The sequence below is a fragment of the Amblyomma americanum genome, chromosome 3 (genome assembly GCF_052857255.1).
Source record: "Amblyomma americanum isolate KBUSLIRL-KWMA chromosome 3, ASM5285725v1, whole genome shotgun sequence".
Taxonomy (NCBI): Eukaryota; Metazoa; Arthropoda; class Arachnida; order Ixodida; family Ixodidae; genus Amblyomma; species Amblyomma americanum.
In genome coordinates, this window is record NC_135499.1 from 222,596,312 (window position 1) to 222,614,523 (window position 18,212).

The window sequence follows — 18,212 nt, forward strand, 5'->3', positions numbered from 1 at the left end:
TTTGTGCGTTAACTCACCCTTTTCTCTCAAGTTTTGACGTCGTTGCTCTCACGGAAGTGAACGCTTCGTCAGACGTGTTACTACATTTCTCGCTGCCAGGCTACCAGTTATATTCTTACACTCGTTTACAAAGAATGGGAGGAGGAATCGCAGTTTTTGTTAAGGTTTCTTGGTCCGTTTCTGAAATTAGTGTTCCTTTCACTCAAGCAGAAGTAGTTGCGCTCCGCCTAAGTACACCTTGGTTGTCGCTGGTTCTTCTCACAATTTACCGCTCTCCGTGTTGTAACGGTCGAATCTTTTTAGCTGAGCTTGATTTTGCAATATCATCGTTCTCCCACGAAGAACACGTGTGCATTATCGGTGATATGAATATTGATATTCTACGCCCCACTGTGTCAACGGTCGCAGATTATCTGGACATTTTATCAAAGTGGGGACTAGCGACTACAATCCACAGCCCTACACGTGAGGAATACTTAGCTGGGCAGCTTGTCGCGTCTTGCATCGACCACATCAACGTGCGTTCTCAAAACCTGTCGGTGCGGTCTGCTGTGGTTGAGGTCAAGCTTGCAGACCACTATTTCATTTGCTGCTCGTTAACAGATAGTTCCAGCCATCCTGCATCTACGCACAGCCAGCAAAAGGTATCAGTACTTGATTATAAGTGTCTTGATGAAAGAATAGCCAAGCATGATTGGGATTCTTTTATACACAGTGTGTCCCCTGCGGACTTATATGACAGGTTCGTCGATGTTTTTCGTTCACACAAAGCAGAATCTTCCCGCATGGTGACAGTTAAACAACGAAATTTAGACAATAAGTGGATGTCTTCCGCAATACTGGAAGCCATTAAAGAGAAGGATCTGCTCTGGGCTCGATCAAGACGTGCCCCAAACTGTTCTCAGCTACGACTGCAGTTTAAACGTGAACGAAACCGTGTCAATGCCATGATCCGTCTGGCCAAGCGCAACCACTTTAGGTCTCAGTTTAATGACGCACGTTTTAACAGCAAAAAAACATGGTCATTGGTGAATAGTCTGAAAGGAGGGAGCGCTGCTATCTACAGTGATACATATTTCATCTCGCATTTTCATAAAGATGGACAGAGCATTGCGAATGACTTCAACAATTTTTTTTCTCTGGTCTCTGGTGCATCTCGAACCCTTCCTACCGACTGTCCTATGCCTCTCAGTGTGATGGAATCTGCTTTCCTTCCTGATTTTACTGAAAGTGATTTAAGGTGTATACTTTTCAGTCTTAAACGCAGCAAATCTCCTGGTCATGACGGCCTCATGATTTCTGAATTGTGCAGAAACTTTGAAGTGATTAAAGGTGTTCTACTAGTTATCCTTAACACTATCATTTCTACTAATATAATACCTGCTTCAATGAAAACTGCTAAAGTTATACCTTTGTACAAGGGTGGCTCCAGAAACATTATGAGTAATTACCAACCTATCTCTATTCTACCATGCATTGGCCAAATTTTTGAGAAGCATCTATTACTCACCATGACGAATTTTTTGAATACGCACAGTGTTCTATCACCTTGTCAGTACGGCTTTATAGCAGGAAAAGGAACAACGGTTCTTCTTGAAGAATTCTCTGACGTGCTAAATTCAGCTTTTGATAAGAATCAAGTCGCATGTTCTCTTTTTCTGGACGTAAGCAAGGCTTTTGATAGCATCTGCCACGTTCTTTTGCTTGATAAACTTTCTGCACTGGGATTTCGAGGTTCGTTTTTAGAACTGCTTACTAACTTTTTACAAGATAGGCGCCAATATGTGTCGATTTCAAGATTCCAAAGCGATTTCACGGCAATTACCTCTGGAGTCCCGCAGGGTTCTATATTGAGTCCTTTATTATTCAATTTATACGTTAACGACCTTGCTACCAGTGTGCCACCTTTGCTGTTTCAGTATGCTGATGACACTGTTATTGTTGCATGTGCAAAGAAATACACTGATGCTGTTACAGCACTACAGATAGCAGCTATTAAAGTCATAGACTGGTTTAAGTTTAATCTTATTAATGTTAATACTTCTAAAACAAAACTGATCTGTTTTCATAACCCATTAAAACAAGTTGAATTGACTGACCCTGTTTATTTGCATACTTCCTCTTGTTTTAATTGCAACTGTGTACCAGTAAAATATGCGCATTCGGTCAAATATCTTGGCCTGATCTTCGACAGCGATCTCTCTTGGAACTCGCACCTTTCTTTTGTTTGCCAAAGGCTGCGTGCTGTATCGTGTGTCCTGTATAACATCAGATATTTTATGCCTTTTTCTATCCGTAAATGTGTTGCACATGCTCTAGCCTATAGTGTACTTAGGTACGGAATTACTGTTTATGGTCATTGCACAGTTCGTTGGCAACATAGGGTGAATTCGCTTTTGCGTTTGCTTCTAAAGAATATTGCTTACGACCTGTCCATTGGTAATGACATTGATATTTTTAGAAGACTAAAGCTTCTAAGTTTTAATTCTTTATTAACAGAAACTATTGTGCTAAAACACTTCTGGTACAGTCAGTTCACCGTTCCATATGTTCCTGCTCGGGATTTAAGACCAAAATACCGCTATTGCATTCCTCGCTCCTCAACCCGGTACGGAAAGCGCACACGCCATTACTATGTACCTGCCTGTTTCAATAGCTTGCCACCTACTGTACTCCGCATGAAAACTAAATACACCCTGAAAAAAACTTTGCGGTATGTCTCCGCGCTGCTTCCTGCCTCGTAGTTATTTCATCTATTTACTGTATTAATTTCAAATTACTGTAATCTCTCTTGATGTTGTAATAGTTATATATTTGTTTCACTATGTTTGGTGACCTTTTTCTTTTTTGCAAAGTTCATTGCAACGTCTCTATTTTCCTTTGTTTTGCCAACGTTCGCTGTCTGCCAGGCGCTGCCACTAAAGCCCTTTGAGGCTTTGGTAGGCCTGATTTATGTTGTCTGGCAATTGACATGAATAAAAGTTCTATCTATCTATCTATCTATCTATCTACGGCACCTATTCCTTTCTTCTTTCACTCCCTCCTTTATTCCTTCCCTTATGCGCCGTGGTTCAGGTAGATATATGAGACAGATACTGCGCCATTTCCTTTCCCCAAAAACCAATTATTATTAATTATTAGAATCCAAATTAATTGCATCCCTTCAAGTATGGACACAGGCTGAAAGATTCCCCAGCGATTACTGCTGAAGCTGTCACTGAAATTTGAATTTTCAGGGGGTAACCACAATGCAAGTTCCTTTGACGACTTCCGTAAACAGCTCCTCGCTGAAATTATGTCACACTATGGGCCTGGTTAACTATACCACATGTATATTAGATGCCTCGTCACCCAATGTTATACTGTACACTAAATGTCACAGTGTAATTCAAATGATTTTATAATTATTTTCCTAAACTTGACAACTGTTTCGCAGGCCATTTCAGTTATTCATTGCTTTGGCATACGAAGGTTGGCAAATTACTGCCTTACATTGTTAAAGACAATACCAAAATTGTTAAGCAGACAAATCTCTCATGCTCTGCCTCTCACAACATCTGACTTGAACACACAGCTTAAAATCGGAAAACACCAGAAAGGAAACTTAAAACAACGAAGAGAAAGACGACAGGTGTGATGCTTGGAGATGCATGCAATTACTGATGGATCTTTACCATGCTTCGCTGGGCACACTGGACGATGAGCAGAGAGCTGAGAACGAGCGAGCGCTGTCGCAGCTCGTTAAAAAGGGGGCCTTCAAACCGTTCCACGACGAAGACCGTGCCCCTGTCGCCCGCATACTCAGCCCCCGTCTCGCTGTGCACCACTGGAAGGCCATGGCACTGCAAGCATACCACATCCATTTTCTATATATAAATTTCCATCCACGTATCTGTATATCCAATCTGCAGGGTGCACATCTGGCAGTAGCAATTCTCTGTCTCTGCACAATGTTAGATAGCACTAGTCACTCGTGATACAAAAGATCGCTAAAAATTAAAACCAAAGCCTGCTCACACATAAATGTCAATCTCCCCATCCTCGCCAGGAGTGGCAAGGGTGCATTTATGCCACAGCCCATTGAATCTCGCAGGTCAACCATCCGGCAGAAAGGCAATGCATTTTCTTGGCACCTGTGCTCAGTGGCCACGCTCTCCACTTCACCGCTGGTATCCGAGTGCCCGAACTTTGCTCCGTCCCACTACTTGACAGCAGTGAGGTGGAAGCAATGTGCATGAGGCGACAGTTTGCAGACCCATGCGGGTGGCTCATAAGGAAACAATAGCAGCACAAGCCACCATCTGCAGGTCATGTGAAAGAGCCACTCTCCACTTCTCTCGGCCCTGTGTATTGTAGTGCTGGCTATCACTGTTTCCTATTTTCACTTCACTCACTTGTTCGTGCTTGTCTATTTTTGTGTGGCAGCTCTACCGTGCTTGCCTGCACACTGTGAAGCGGCCCTTTCTCATTATTAGTTATTTGCGCTGTTGCACAAGCCATCACCTTGCTTTGAGAAACTGCATGGTTAAAATACTAGCATGTCTATGGTGTGAGTGAGCACTCGAGTAATCCAAAATAGTGGCAGAAACAAGTCATAAAATTGCACCGGAATTACCACTACCTGAAAGAATATATATATATATACAAAAAAGAACAATTTGGCAGAATTCTGTTGCCTGCAGTAAGGCAGCAAGTCACATTCATAAACACTGAATGCCTGGCACTGAAACCAGCGTAGAATTTTCAAGAGTACAACTTGCACAGATATCACAACACGCTATATACATCCATGTTGGCTTCATCAGTAGAGTGCCCGCCGCGGTGGCTCAGGGGTTAGAAGGTTTGGCTGCTGAGCCCAAGAAAGCGAGTTCAGTCCCAGCAACGGCAGCTGAGTTTTGGTGCAAGTGAAATGAAAAACGTGCCCGTGTGCTCTGTGGTGTCAATGCACATTAAAGATTCCGAGAAGACCAAGCTTATTCTGAAACCCTCTACTACTACAATGCCCATTTCTCTCTTCTTTCACTCTCTCCACAGATAAGTGAGCCAGATATTTTGCCTGTCCTCAAAACCAATGCGCCCCTCAGTATCACACCTTCTTGCAGGTACTAAAGCTCTGTTTACCAATTATTACTGATCTAAGGCGGGCACACTCCTAAATCCCGTCATTATAGCATTTTGCTGTAAAAATTTTTACATAACCTTTTTTTCGCTGACAGTATTACCATTCAAATTACATAATGAGCCCATTCTTTGGCATCATTACGCTTCTGACTAAGTCGATCTCCCCTTTAAACCTGGCATTGAGTCGTGCAATGTGAAAAAATGGGCAATATAACCTCTGTCGATTCTTTAGCCTCAACATCACGACACTGGTACAGCCTCCCCTATATATATAAAAAAAATCCCTCCGTGATTTAAAAGCACCCTCGCTAATATTGAATACTATGGAGATGTCAGGTTTCGTCTCTACCTCGCTTATCGACTGTAACAGTTCCGGCGGCACCAGAAATAGCCGTTGTAGGCGACCAAAGAAATGGCTGAGCACGAATTTGTCACGGCTAGAGGCCGGAAAAAGTTACCTTGGCAGCCTGGACGACAGTCGCGTCGTCTCCGACTGGGCCCACGAGGCAGATTCTTGTCCTGGGGTGCCCTCGACAGCCATGGGTTCCTGGAGAAGAAATGGTCCGCGACCAGTCAGCCCTGGCCGGCTGCCGTTGTCCGAGCTCACCGTTGTCACTCGGCGCATAGGCACTGCTATTCGCAATGGAGCTTTCGCAGGCCATTCCGGCGGCGTCGGCGACTAGTTGGCTGTGCGACTTTAAAACATAGCTCCTGAAAAAGGGGCCGGGTAGAGGCCTCGTCGTTTGAGCGGTTTGAGCGCCTCAAGCGTCACCAGGGTCAGCTGCGTCAAAGCGTGAAAACAAAGCCGGAGCCACGGGAGCGCAACACTCGGTAATCGGTGACTCTGTTCTCCCTTTGAGAACGACAGTTACCTAGCGGCCTCGCGTACAACGCAACCAACGCAACGCCCAAAAATCCGTTCAAACGAGGCGGCGCGGCGGGGCACGGACCTGCTCCCTGTAGGAGATTGCCGGGTGCATACTCCGACATACTTAAAACAAAACACTGACACAAATTTTACGCATTTTAAATAAAATTTGCATGTTTTACGCAAATTATGTGGAGCTTTTCCGAAAAATTTTGTTCTATGTGCTTCCACAAATTGGCGCGTGAGTGCGCGAGCGTCGGAGTGTTCGTTGGTTGGAGCCGCCAGGTGCTGCTAACAACTTTTTTTGTTCATAAAGTTTATGACTTTTCTGTGCTTCTTTGGCGCTTCGGCCGTCCACCGCAACGGCTGCCGTGTATTTTTTATTTCTGTCTACGTATGCGACCTTTTCTTTTGGTTTTTCGCTGTATATGCGTTCCAACTCTTCGGCTCTCTTTTGTCTCCTTCTGGGCAACCCATAGAGCTACAAGGGTACAGAGGAAGTTGCGATTGCGCTGGCTTGCGTCGGATCAAATGCCGAATACATTATAGGCGACAGTAAAACAGTAATCCAAAATTTCGGTAGAGGGAGGGTCTCTCCTCTCAAAGCCAAAATTTTAAGACAGAAAATTGAACAGGCCAATTAACATAATCTGGACCACCGCGCACGAATCTCTCCGTGGAAACGAGGCTGCCCATAAGCTGGCTGAAGATCTCTACCACCGAGCAGCTCAAGAAGGGCCCCGTGCATCTCGAGAACCATGGAAGAGAAGGGCGACTAATATATCAAGAAATATATAGCAGCACTACAGGCAACACCGCAGACAACTTCCCCCGCCCAGTGTGATCAGCAAGCGGTGGCGTGGATACGTCTTCAAACAGGCGTCTACCCGCAGTGCCCAATATTAATAAACATGTTTATTATCCCGGAAATTGAGGATGACAGAAATGTGGAGCGAGAGGGACCCTCGACCATATTATTTGGGAGTGCACACAATCCCCAGGCAGGGCGAATAGAATAGATAGTAGAGACGCCTGGGAGACCTTGCTGCGTAGCCCGGACCCTGAGCACCAGCTCCTTGCCGTCTAACTGGCCAGGCTGAAGAGGCCGCCGGGATTCAAGAAATCCAGGCCAGCACCCGCCGCGGTGGCTCAGTGGTTAGGGCGCTCGGATCCCCATGCAGGTCGTCGAAATTATTCCGGAGCCCTCCACTACAGCACCTCTTTCTTCCTTCCTTCTTTCACTCCCTCCTTTATCCCTTCCCTTTATTACGGCGCGGTTCAGGTGTCCAACGATATACGAGACAGATACTGCGCCATTTCCTCCCCCCCTCCCCCAATATATGGGAGCTGTTCTGTGGATGTACACATTAGCCAATTTTACTAATGTTCAGCCATAATATATGTGTTTCCTGTGCGTGACGTAGCACGCGCCTGCTGACTCCAGCCTCCCGGTTGCCAGGCGGCCTACCGACGAGCACGCGCCTGCTGGCTCCAGCCTCCCGGTTGTCAGGCGGCCTACCGACGAGCACGAGCCTGCTGACTCCATGCTTGTATGTGTGTGTGTCGATTTCCATGACGGCGTATGCAATTCTCCTGTGAAAACGTGGGTACCAGGCTGAGCATTGCCCTGCAGTCCTTGCATATCACCTTTTCTTTCGCACCTTAAAAATGATTTTGAACCAATTTCAAAACCCAGTTGGAACGAACTGAAATATCCAACTGGGTCTAATTGAAATTTCCAATGTCTTTTTTTAACCTGGTATTTGCAAGTGGTCCCTTTTGCGAAGTGGTCCCTGTCCAATAGCCCACTTCAAGTGGGACGTACCACTTGCGAGATTTTCACCTGGGACCGCTGTCGAAGCACGCGGGTTTGATCCCGGCCGCAACGGTCGAATTTCGGTGGAGGCGAAATTCTAGAGGCCCGTGTACTGTGCGATTTCAGTGCACGTTAAAGAGCCCCAGATGGTCGAAATTTCCGGAGCCCTCCACTTCGGCGTCCTTTATAGCTTGAGTCGCTTTGGGACGTTAAACGCCGCAAACCAAACCAAACCAGTACACGCGCACGTGTTGTCTTCATGTCCGTCCTCGTTTGCAAGCGCTAAAACTTTCATTATGAGAGCTACTGCTGTCACATTTTTTTTGAAGAACCACGTTGCGCATTCAAAAGAGACAAACATAGGAAAAGGCCATGGCAAGGAGACGGAAAGAGGGCACGTATACGATATGCGATTGAAATTTCGACTCGAAATGCAACGCTGCGACCGCGGCGGCTGCGTTTTTATGGTGGTGGTGGTAAACATTTATTATGTATAATATAAGGAAGTGTTTGGGCCCAGGTCCTATTGGCCCAGGTCCTCACAAATCTGGGTGGAGCTCCGATTCCGGAGTCCCAATGGTGTCTAGCGCCGCTCGCGCCCTGGCGACCAAGGTCCGTTAATTTGGGACTGTAGGTCATGGCAGGTGAGCAGCGCCGACTCCCAGACCTCCCTAGAAGGGTGGGAGATGATCGAAGGATTGGGAAGAGTGGGGATTGGAAGGGCAGGCCCAGATCATATGGAAAACGTCCCAGAACGTCGCTCCGCACAGCCTGCAGCCACCATCAAATTATTTGAAGTGCTTCAATACTGCCGCGCACATTTGTAAATAAAATTTGAGAAGCCGTTCGTCTGCCCTCCGGAGATCCTTACAGGGTTCCGGAAAGCGACGATGACTGTCCTTATAATATGTAGTGATGTCTTTGAATGTAATTAGAGGTTGGGTAAGCTCGGAGTAGGCTTCCTGAGCAAGTGTGAGTGCCCGGGGAGAGAGCGCGCGGGCCGCCTGGTCGGCTAACTCATTGCCCTGGAGTTCCTGGTGGCCGGGAGCCCGAATGAGGTTACAGTTTGGAGGGTCGCTGGACCGACAGCAATTTTGTAGAATGCGCCAGGCGAGAGGAGGTATCCAACCCAGCTCATAGTTCCGACAGGCCCCCTTCGAGTCGTTAATGATGTGTTCCACCTGTGTTGTGCTGTAGCTAGGCGCGGAAAGTGAGTCCTGCCACTGTGGTGGTGTTGTGGACCACCGCTGCGGTGAACCACCCCCCACGGTGGGGACCGGCAATGTCCACGTAGTACACGTGTTGTCGACCACAATGTCGCTCCCAGTGCTTCCGCACGCGCCTGGCGACTGCCATTGTGGTCAGTGTGACATTTTGCGGCGAGTGGGTCGGACCCTGAGGGCGCGTCTCAGGGTTCTTGCGCTCGTACCTTTTCCTCAAAGGTGATGGTGTGTGGAGTTGGTCAAGAATGCGGCGACCGAATGGCGTTTGTGATAGGCGCGCGTATATTGGTTGACGAGATGGGCGTCTCGGAGTCCCCGATATCTAGGTGTTGACCACCCGCAGGTCCAACAAACGCTGGTTGGATGTGGTAATGGGAAGGTCAAGAGCCCGTTTGATGACTTTGCAGTGCATGACCTCGAGTTGGTCCTCGTCGTGTTTGCGCATGTGAAGGTAGGGGCCCGAGTTGAGTAGAGACTTCTACTCGTTACAAAGGCATGTGCCAGCTGCAAGGCATATTTGCTTCGTAACCCCCCCACGCTTATTGGAGACTCGGTGGACCACACGGCCCACCTGATCACCATACATGCGGAGTTTTGCCAGTGTTGTGAAAGAGACCGAGGATGCGGATCTCCTTGATACTGTAGAAGCTTGGGCAAGTTGGTGTGACATGGTTTTTCCGCAGCGCAGGGGACAAAGGACATGACAAGTGCAGAGACACGACGCTGAACTTACAACTCAAGTTCAGCGCCGTGTCTGTGCACTTGTCACGTCCTTTGTCCCCTGCGCTAATGAAAAACCGGATCTCCTTGGCCTCTCTGATCGGACCCGAAGGGAGTGTGAGGTGAATCGAAGTGTCGTCCCGAGGAGAGGGTCGAATGGGGACAAATTCTGATTTGGTGGGAGCACACTGGAGACCACGTATGCAGCGTAAGTGTCCAGTGCTGCCTCCACTGCCTGTTGTAGGCAGATCTCCATGTGTCCGAGATTACCTTCTGTATTCCATGCCCGCCATATCGGATGCCGGGCATGGAGCTTAATTTTGCCGGAAGGTCTTTCATTGCGAGGTTGAAGAGGAGGGGATCAAACTGTACCCTGTGGTGTTCCCCGAGATCCAATGGTATAGGGTCCATGTTCCTTGTCTTGAATGGAGGCGTTTTTATGGAGGCAAAACGCTAAGGCGCCCTTGAGCTGTGCGATGTCAGTGCACGTTAAAGATCCCCAGGTGGTCGAAATTATTCCGGAGCCCTCCACTACGGCACCTCTCTCTTCCTTTCTTCTTTCACTCCCTCCTTTATCCGTTCCCTTACGGCGCGGTTCAGGTGTCCAACGATATATGAGACAGATACTGCGCCATTTCCTTTCACCAAAAAACAATTATTATTATTATTACACGTTCGTTCCTCACTCGATCCTGATCGGCGAATTGGATGGAATGGCCTCCAAGGGTGCTTCCTGAGCGTACGCCGTGATGGAAGGGAGGAAGGTGGGAGAGCAGACACTACTACCTCGACCTAGTGTTCCTGTATATGCTACCGCAGGGAGCAGAGTTGCGCGTCTGTTTTCCCTTGCCGCTCCAAACGCCATTCGCCGAGAGGCGATCACATGATTTTCTTGACGTCAAGTGTTCAACTTTCCGTGGGGAAGCTGACTTCACAGGCATAGTGTTGCTGTTTATGCTCACACAGGAACACTACACAGGGGGACAGCCCCTCCTACCTTGAGCACAGTCTGCTTCGTTATCCGACGGGGGGGAGGGGGGTATATTGTGAAGGCACCACCTGGGCGAGGATGGGGCCAGGGGATCTCCATCTTGAGTGCTGTCTGCTTTGTTATCTGACAGAGGGGGTATTGTGAAGCCCCCACAGCCGTATCTTTCCCGCAGAGCTTGGAACGAAATGGCGGACCTTCGCGCAACTCTGCTCCCTGCGGGAGCATATACCTCGTCCATCTCAACCGCGCCGTGAGGGACGGTGGGAATGAGACGTACCATATAGTGGAGGGCTCCGGAATAATTTATACCGCCTAGGGATCTTCGTGCACCAAGGTCGCACAGCACACGGCGCCTATTGCGTTTTGTCTCCATCGAAACGCGGCCACCGCAGTCGGGTTCGACAACGCTTGATCTGCGTTGCATTCGATTTGATAAACTCGTAAATCCCCGCACATGGAGGAATGATCGCGTGAGCGGAGTGGCGGAGTTCCCACTTGGTTTGGCTCGACTTGAAACGCACCTTTTTTTTTTTGTGTGTGTGAAACGGTTTGGACCACCGAGCTGTGACTGAACAGTGTTGTTTGGTTTTACAGAACAAAACGCCTGTGGTTAAAAATTGCACGTTATTCCGAGGAGTCATTAGCCCCTTACGAAAGTTAACAATCAAAAGATGTCTCTCAACGCTCGCAACAAAGTCCAAAATGGCGACGGGCGTTCTCATTAGTGCTGCTTGATGCGGCGGTAGTGATAAATCTCTAGTTTATATGTTTCAACATGAGTGCGCAAACTTGTGTTAAGTTCCGCAATCTTGGTCGGATGGCATTTTCTCAGGCCTACCAGATACAGAGCCAGGCCGCGCGTGTCGTGCTAGAAGAGGTAGGAAGCAACCGCGCGGTGGCATCGAACGTAGTTCTCGTCGTCGAGCACGATCCGGTGTACACGGTCGGCATCCGGTCTAAACAGTACCCAGCTCGAGTCGAACAGGAGCTGCGCAGGTTGGGCGCAGACTTCGTGCGCACTGATCGGGGCGGCCTGATCACCTACCACGGGCCTGGCCAGCTTGTGGCGTATCCGGTGCTCTACCTCGGCTCGTTTTTCAGGGACAGAAGCATGCGCGCGTACGTTTGCAGCCTGGAGAGGATGATCATCACCTTGTGCGCGCGTTTCCAACTGGAGGCAAGGACGACAAAGGACACGGGCGTTTGGGTCGGAGACAATAAAATTGCCGCCATAGGTAACGTCATTCTTTAAGAGGATCTTCGCGACTGCTCAGGGGCCGCGGTGAGACACTTGGTAATGACCGGATGGCACTTGCCCGTCTGCTAAGCCATCCTCTTTGCACTTCCCCAGTCTACAATTTAGTAAGTTAGACTTGTCTGGAAGAGCTATTTAATGTAAAAAAAAAAGTTTCGAAAGTTCAGCCAGGTGATATACGCGATGTGTATATTCTATATGTAAGTATTTGGGATTACTGTTCAGCATCACGAAAGAGGCTGTGTGGAAATGGCTCACATTGTAATGCTCGAAGAAAACACTGCGGACAAGAAAAGTTGCAAACATGACATAACACCAATGTCAACTGAAGTTTCCTGAACACGGTTCAGTAAAACGCCAGAACAGCATTGAGCTGTCACAATACATCCGTGAATGTGTTCATGAGGGCTAGCAAGCAGGCCAACTGCAAAGATTTTTTAGCTGTTTTGCTTCTTAAAGCAGGAGACAAGTGCCTGAGCACACCATCCCTCGAGAACCACGGATGCATCTCTAAAGATGTGTGTTTGGTTGTATTATGTACCACAGTTTGGAAGTGCAGGTAAACCTGATGGACAAGAGAACAGGACGTGGCAAGAGCGTGTATTGATATGCTCTATAAGAAAAAAAAAATGGTATTGTGTACGAGCGTATAAGCTGTGGCGTTTTGGTGCAGTATGTAAAGTGAACTAAATATGACACCTAGCACTTTGTCCTGTGTGAACCATTTTTCTTTTTGTCACTTTGTTTTCATGCACTATGGTGAGACCACAGAACATGTGCCGACTAGTAGTAGTAAGTGATAATAAAAAGGAAGGAAAAGATTTTTGCTAGCCCCGACATCTGCCATACTGAAGCACCTGAGCTGGGGCAGTGGAAATAAACGATAGCAGGCAGAATGGAGCCAAAATGTCTTCTTTTGTTGCACTCCAAAGTGGAAAACTCTGTCAACTATGGGGTGCCACTATGGAGAAAAGGCATTTCAGTAGTTTTTGCATAGCATAATGCAAGCAGGAAATTCTCTGTTTGCTCTCAATACTACTACTTAGCAATGCACAGTTGTAAGCATGAATGGTTTCAGCTGTGGAACTCAAATGTGTTTGTAAAAATAGAAAATCTGGCGGAAATGGGTGAGAAACAGATGTGCCTTGAAAGTATAATCTTTTTATAGAACACAAAAAACAGATTCCCAGTGTGCCAGCCCTTGCACTTTCAAGGTTTTGCTTGTGGGCTCACCCAAGCGCCACCATGAGCCGTGTTTGTTCCAGGTGTCCATGGCAGCAGATATGTTACAACGCATGGCATTGCCATCAACTGCAACACAGACCTTGGCTGGTTTGACCACATAGTGCCCTGCGGCATAGAGGGCAAGGGAGTGACGTCGCTGACTCGGGAACTGGGCCGGGAGGTCACAATTGATGAGGTCTACCCAGCCCTCGTGGCTGCCTTTGAACAACAGTTTGGATGTTCCACGGTGGAGGAAATAAAAAGGTCCTGACCAGATTGCCTCACTTCCACTCAAGTCTTGTCACAAGTCTCGTCAGCTTCAGTGTGCACAAGTGCAGAGTCTTGTCCAGCCTGTTCAATGTCGCTTGATGCCAGTCGTGGTGATTTCATGCCACACCACGAAAACTATAGTGGTGCTAACTGCGATGAGGGCATGCATCGCAAGCCCCTCAGCCACACTGCACGAGTTTTACTGTACTTAATTAGATTCTGCGTGTGCCCTTGTAAAATCATGTTGCGTACACTTCACTCAGCATTTTTGAAGGTAGGCCACCAAGCAAGTGGTTTTATGTGCAAGCAGTACCATTTCACTGATGCAGCAACAAAACACCATTTTTCTTATGGACACTAGATGTAACACTGCCACTGATGAGTCTGAGAGAACGTTCCATTCGATGGTCATCACAGTCCCCTCTTGATGGGCTTGGGGGCGATGTAGACGCGCACAGGCCTGCACAGCTCAATGGTGTGGTCCTCGACGCGCAGCCCTGACCGCTGGCTGCTGCTGCCCTTGCTGGGAGCCGCCGTCTCGGTGTCTGTGAAGTCCAGCACCAGGCCCATCTCCACATGGAGGGCCTCTGCACATAACATGCTTGTTTCACAAAACATATTCTTCAATGCGTACAAATCTTTTCTTCCACAAATGCTGCCAAGCGAAACCAACAAACTGAAAAATTGTTTGGTTTACAAGGTCCCTGGGCAAACTCTGGCTACATCCCCATTTTGCTTAACTGCAGTAATTAACAGTTCTAGTGGGTTGGGCTCTTGTGCACTGCCGCATTCACAGCTGCTTGTTGTCAGCACTGATGGGGCCATTAAACCACATATAGCTGTTTCTACTACAGCCTCCAGAGATTGAATGCTTTCTCACCTGACCAGACGCCGTGCGAGAGCAGCACCGTAGTGTAGAGCCGGTATTTGAGCTCTTCCAGCTGGCGGAAGTCTGCAAGCCTGGGCAGGATCAGCTGCACCTGCTTGTCCGGGTACCTCACCTGCGGCAACAGCAGTGGGCTCCCGTAATTTTTTATCAAAGCAAAATACTACGCCCATAGGACTGCCTCTACAAGAGGGAAATCCACACTGGGGTGCTGAGATGAGTGCCTTGAATAGGAGTTACCTTGACACGAACGTTCCTGATGTCTTGGACACTTTCTATCTCAGCATCCAGGGTAATTGGCAGCACAAGGCCTGCTGTGAACTTCTGCGGCAGGTCAGTTTCTCCAGCAGGTTCATACAGTATAGCACGTGTTTGCTTGATGCGCTCCAGTCCACTGTTTGGGTGGGCTCTGGGCAGGGGAACAGCAAAGTCTGGCAGTGTGACAAATGTATACCGACTGCAGTGTTGCTCACAGAAAATCGAAAAACGAAATTCCCTTGGCCTAACCACATGTTTGTTCGGACTCAAATTTTGCACAGAGGTGGCATTTGGCGGTCAGTTTTGTTTAAACTATGTTTAGTAAGGTACTTGCCTTATTCAGTCAGAATTAATCGAAAATCTCCATCGTCTGCAGTGACATTGGACAGACATGGCAAGCTTTCATAGTGGTGGTGCCGGTAGCACCATCTCGCGCCCGCCGGAAGGATGAGCGCTCTACCAACAAGGCTGCGGAAACACAAGGGAGAGAAAGTGGTTGCGCAATCTGTTTGGAAGTGTTTACTCGACAACTTTATTAAGGCAAAAGCCTCACTAGCCCCGTTACGAGAAAAGCTGGCAGCATGTGTTAGTGTGTGTTCTCGCAGGTGATACAGAAAATCCCAGCGATGGCAAGAAAAATAGGGTGACACCATCAAGCGGCTGTAGGACACACACAGCAAACCGAGCACCGCCATTTCAGACAATTATATACATGTTCGTTCATCTATATATACCCCACTGGCCAACCTCAATGTCACCTCAGTTTTTGCATCTATATTCGCACCAAAATTGTAAGCAACAGTTTGTCATACAGCATTCCGAGTGGTGCCATACGATTTCTCGTGCATATAGCTTACATGCGCTAGTCAAGTTGGAGGCCAGCTTGCGACAGGGATTCAAACTGATGATATATGCACCTTCAATTGTATGCCTTCCCAGAGCAGACTCTTTACCTCTTCCCTTAAGACGCGGTTGAGGTGTCCACTGAGATGTGAGACAGCTCCTGTGCCATTTCTTTTCCTCGAAAACCAATTTTCCTATTAAAATTGTGACGCAACTGTTCGTCATACACTGTGCGGGCGGTATCATATGATTTTAGACCGTAGCTCTTAACAGCCCGTTCTTGGGGTGAGCCGCGTCACCGTCGTTGGTGTAACCGAGCCAAACTACAAATAAATAAAAATAAACATTGCCGCGATTGAGATTCGAACCCGCGGCACTGCGAACAGATCAGCTTTGCTGGCCACTGTACGAGAGCACTATTCTAGGTCTCCTCGATTTGGCTGCACTTCTTGCACTAGTTCACAAAAGTGCCGTGCCAGTGCAACGCCAGTTCTTATGGGGCGAGTGTAGCCTGACACTAGTGCTCTCTGTGCAGCGGCCATTGAGTGCAAAAGTGCAGAAATGTTCGTCTGCTGCAGCCATGGGTTGGTGTTTGTCGTGTGTTTTGACATATGCGCGGGATTGTGCTAGCTGTATTGAACGCTGTGCATTTGCTCGAAGTGGCACATCTTGTAGAGCGGCTATGAAATTTGCTAATTATAAAAGTGGTGAAGAATTTTACACCGCCCTTTCCGCTGCATTGAGCAAAGTGGCGCAGGCCGGCCGACCATCCCTGATTCAACGGGTACTTTGAAGAGGTAACAAACTTTGAATTCAAGAGGTTAATCAAACTTCCGCTCGGTACAATCTTTTACAGTCCATACGCGTAATTCAAGCTGTTTCCGTTCTATCGAATGTGACTGCGGTTGTCTGCCAAGAGTTTGCCTGGTAATGTGAACTATATTTGAACTCAACTCAACCGCGTTCACTTTCGGCGAACGGTGACGACGAATATGACTATCAGGGACTAACTGGCAGGCGAAGGTGTGGGCTGACGGCGACCTCAGGCCCAGTCGCTGCCGTAAGCGGAGGTACTGATATCGCAGCGAGTCAAGCGTTACGATCACCAACATCTCACCATCATGCTGCGTGCAATAACCATATTTGCACACAAAAGGGAAATGGTGTGAAGCAACAAACAAGGCTGGACAGACAGATTAGAACCCATATACGCAGTGCGCCATGCCAGCCAGTCGCTTACGCGCGTACACAGACACGCACACGCACGCACACATACACACACGTATGTGCACTGTCATTTCAGCTGTTTGGTGAGGACACGGCGCAGATGCCGCGTCTCTCACGGGTACGCGGCCGTCTCAACCATGGTCTCAACGCCGCTCACTAAAACAAGCGTTGCCGCGGAGCCGTCTGCTACGAAGCGCGCCAAGCACCTTGCACTACTTGCACAAGAAGAGAACTCGCCCGGAGGCTAGTGCAGCAGTGCAGAAGAACTCGTGCAGCACGAAGTCAAATAGAGTGCCGAAGTGCAGGTGGCGCTAGCTGCACTGTCAAATCGAGTGCGAGAGTGCTGCACTTCCTGAACTGGTGCAGAAAGTGCAGCAAAATCGAGGAGACCTTCCATTTCATACATCAGGTGCAACGCTGTCAAAGCTAGCGCTCTTGTTTGCGCTGCTTGCATCCGCGACCAAAAAGTAGTGTGCTCCGTGTGGTGAGTGAAACGCAGTAAATGCTTTGTCTGCAGGCTTACTAAACGACACATTTGTCATGTGCTTGATTAATTGCGCTCTTATTGCTGACGACACACTGTCGCTTTCTTATGCCTTAGACAACACGACCACAGAACAAGTGCGGAGTAACAAGCCTCCCTTTATTTTTCCGCGCAGACTACTTGCGTACCTTTAACAGCGTTGCACCTGATGTATGAAACGGAGTAGTATAGGCTGTCGCTGCAGCTGAGCACGCCTCGTGTTAAACTGCAACACACTCTCGTGCTGTGCATTGCATGTCGTCGTCAACTAATACTGCTGTTGGAACAATATACACATTCTCGCACACTGTGCATTGCACATTGTCACGTTCATCAGCTAATACTACTGTCGAACTAATACCGTTGCCAGGTGTGCTGATGACCCAGCAAATCAAAACAATGAGCCTACAGAGACTGCGAGCACTAGGCTATCGCCACAATCGATCACACCTCACGTTAACCCTTTCATTGCCGAGTTATTTTCTGACTGCTCTTCACTCCCTGCCGGGTTTATTTTTTTGCACATTGGTCAGGTTTCTTGTGCATGTTCCTGAGGCTTGAATAGTCAGGTTTCTTCTTAGGCAGCAGTGGCTTAGGCAGCAGGGGCTCTTCGTTGCTGCCTTCGCTCGGCAAGCCATTTAGCTGACTCGCTTCATCGTTGCCACTTTCATCTGAGTCAGAGTTCATCAACAGTTCCTGAAATTCTTTGTGCAATGAAGTGAAGTAGCAGTCACTGACCATAGTCGAAAAAAAGAAAGACGTTTCGAAACCCGTACGGGTTTCTTGTTCACAGCGCGGATGCACGTGGCATGCTGACTCGCCATGGCTGCGCTGCTAAAGCAACAACGAATCGACACTATAGACGTGATGCGGGTGGAGAAATGTATTTTATCTATTGTCTAAAATTTAGCTTACAAGTTCTATGTGTTTATGTCGCCTCTCCATAGATGGCACAACATGCCCGCATTATTTTTTTCCACACGAACA

At 48.1% G+C, this 18,212-nt stretch overlaps 3 protein-coding genes across 4 annotated transcripts in view; 1 reads left to right on the forward strand and 2 right to left on the reverse strand.

The window, feature by feature from the left end:
- Positions 1-6,221, reverse strand: part of pbl (epithelial cell transforming 2 pebble) — a 58,592-nt gene extending 52,371 nt beyond the window's left edge. The window contains exons 1-3 of one of the 2 annotated variants that reach the window (XM_077660145.1): positions 5,729-6,221; positions 5,580-5,668; positions 3,675-3,842 (exon numbers count right to left, since the gene is read on the reverse strand). In XM_077660145.1, coding sequence (XP_077516271.1) covers positions 3,675-3,842; positions 5,580-5,668; positions 5,729-5,783 — 312 coding nt within the window. In that variant the 5' untranslated portion in view covers positions 5,784-6,221. The remainder of the gene's footprint in view (positions 1-3,674; positions 3,843-5,579; positions 5,669-5,728) is intronic. The other variant, XM_077660144.1, reaches the window with a different exon arrangement.
- A 5,183-nt stretch (positions 6,222-11,404) lies between these two features.
- Lipt2 (Lipoyl(octanoyl) transferase 2) lies at positions 11,405-13,492 on the forward strand. Its single transcript, XM_077660159.1, has 2 exons — positions 11,405-11,974; positions 13,260-13,492. The coding sequence occupies exons 1-2, from the start codon at positions 11,515-11,517 to the stop codon at positions 13,487-13,489; spliced, it is 690 nt and encodes a 229-aa protein (XP_077516285.1). The 5' UTR covers positions 11,405-11,514; the 3' UTR covers positions 13,490-13,492.
- The window catches only part of IntS4 (integrator complex subunit 4), a 31,207-nt gene continuing 26,134 nt past the window's right edge, over positions 13,140-18,212 (reverse strand). Inside the window, exons 14-16 of the mRNA XM_077660158.1 lie at positions 14,615-14,783; positions 14,369-14,489; positions 13,140-14,075 (exon numbers count right to left, since the gene is read on the reverse strand). Coding sequence (XP_077516284.1) covers positions 13,900-14,075; positions 14,369-14,489; positions 14,615-14,783 — 466 coding nt within the window. The 3' untranslated portion in view covers positions 13,140-13,899. The remainder of the gene's footprint in view (positions 14,076-14,368; positions 14,490-14,614; positions 14,784-18,212) is intronic.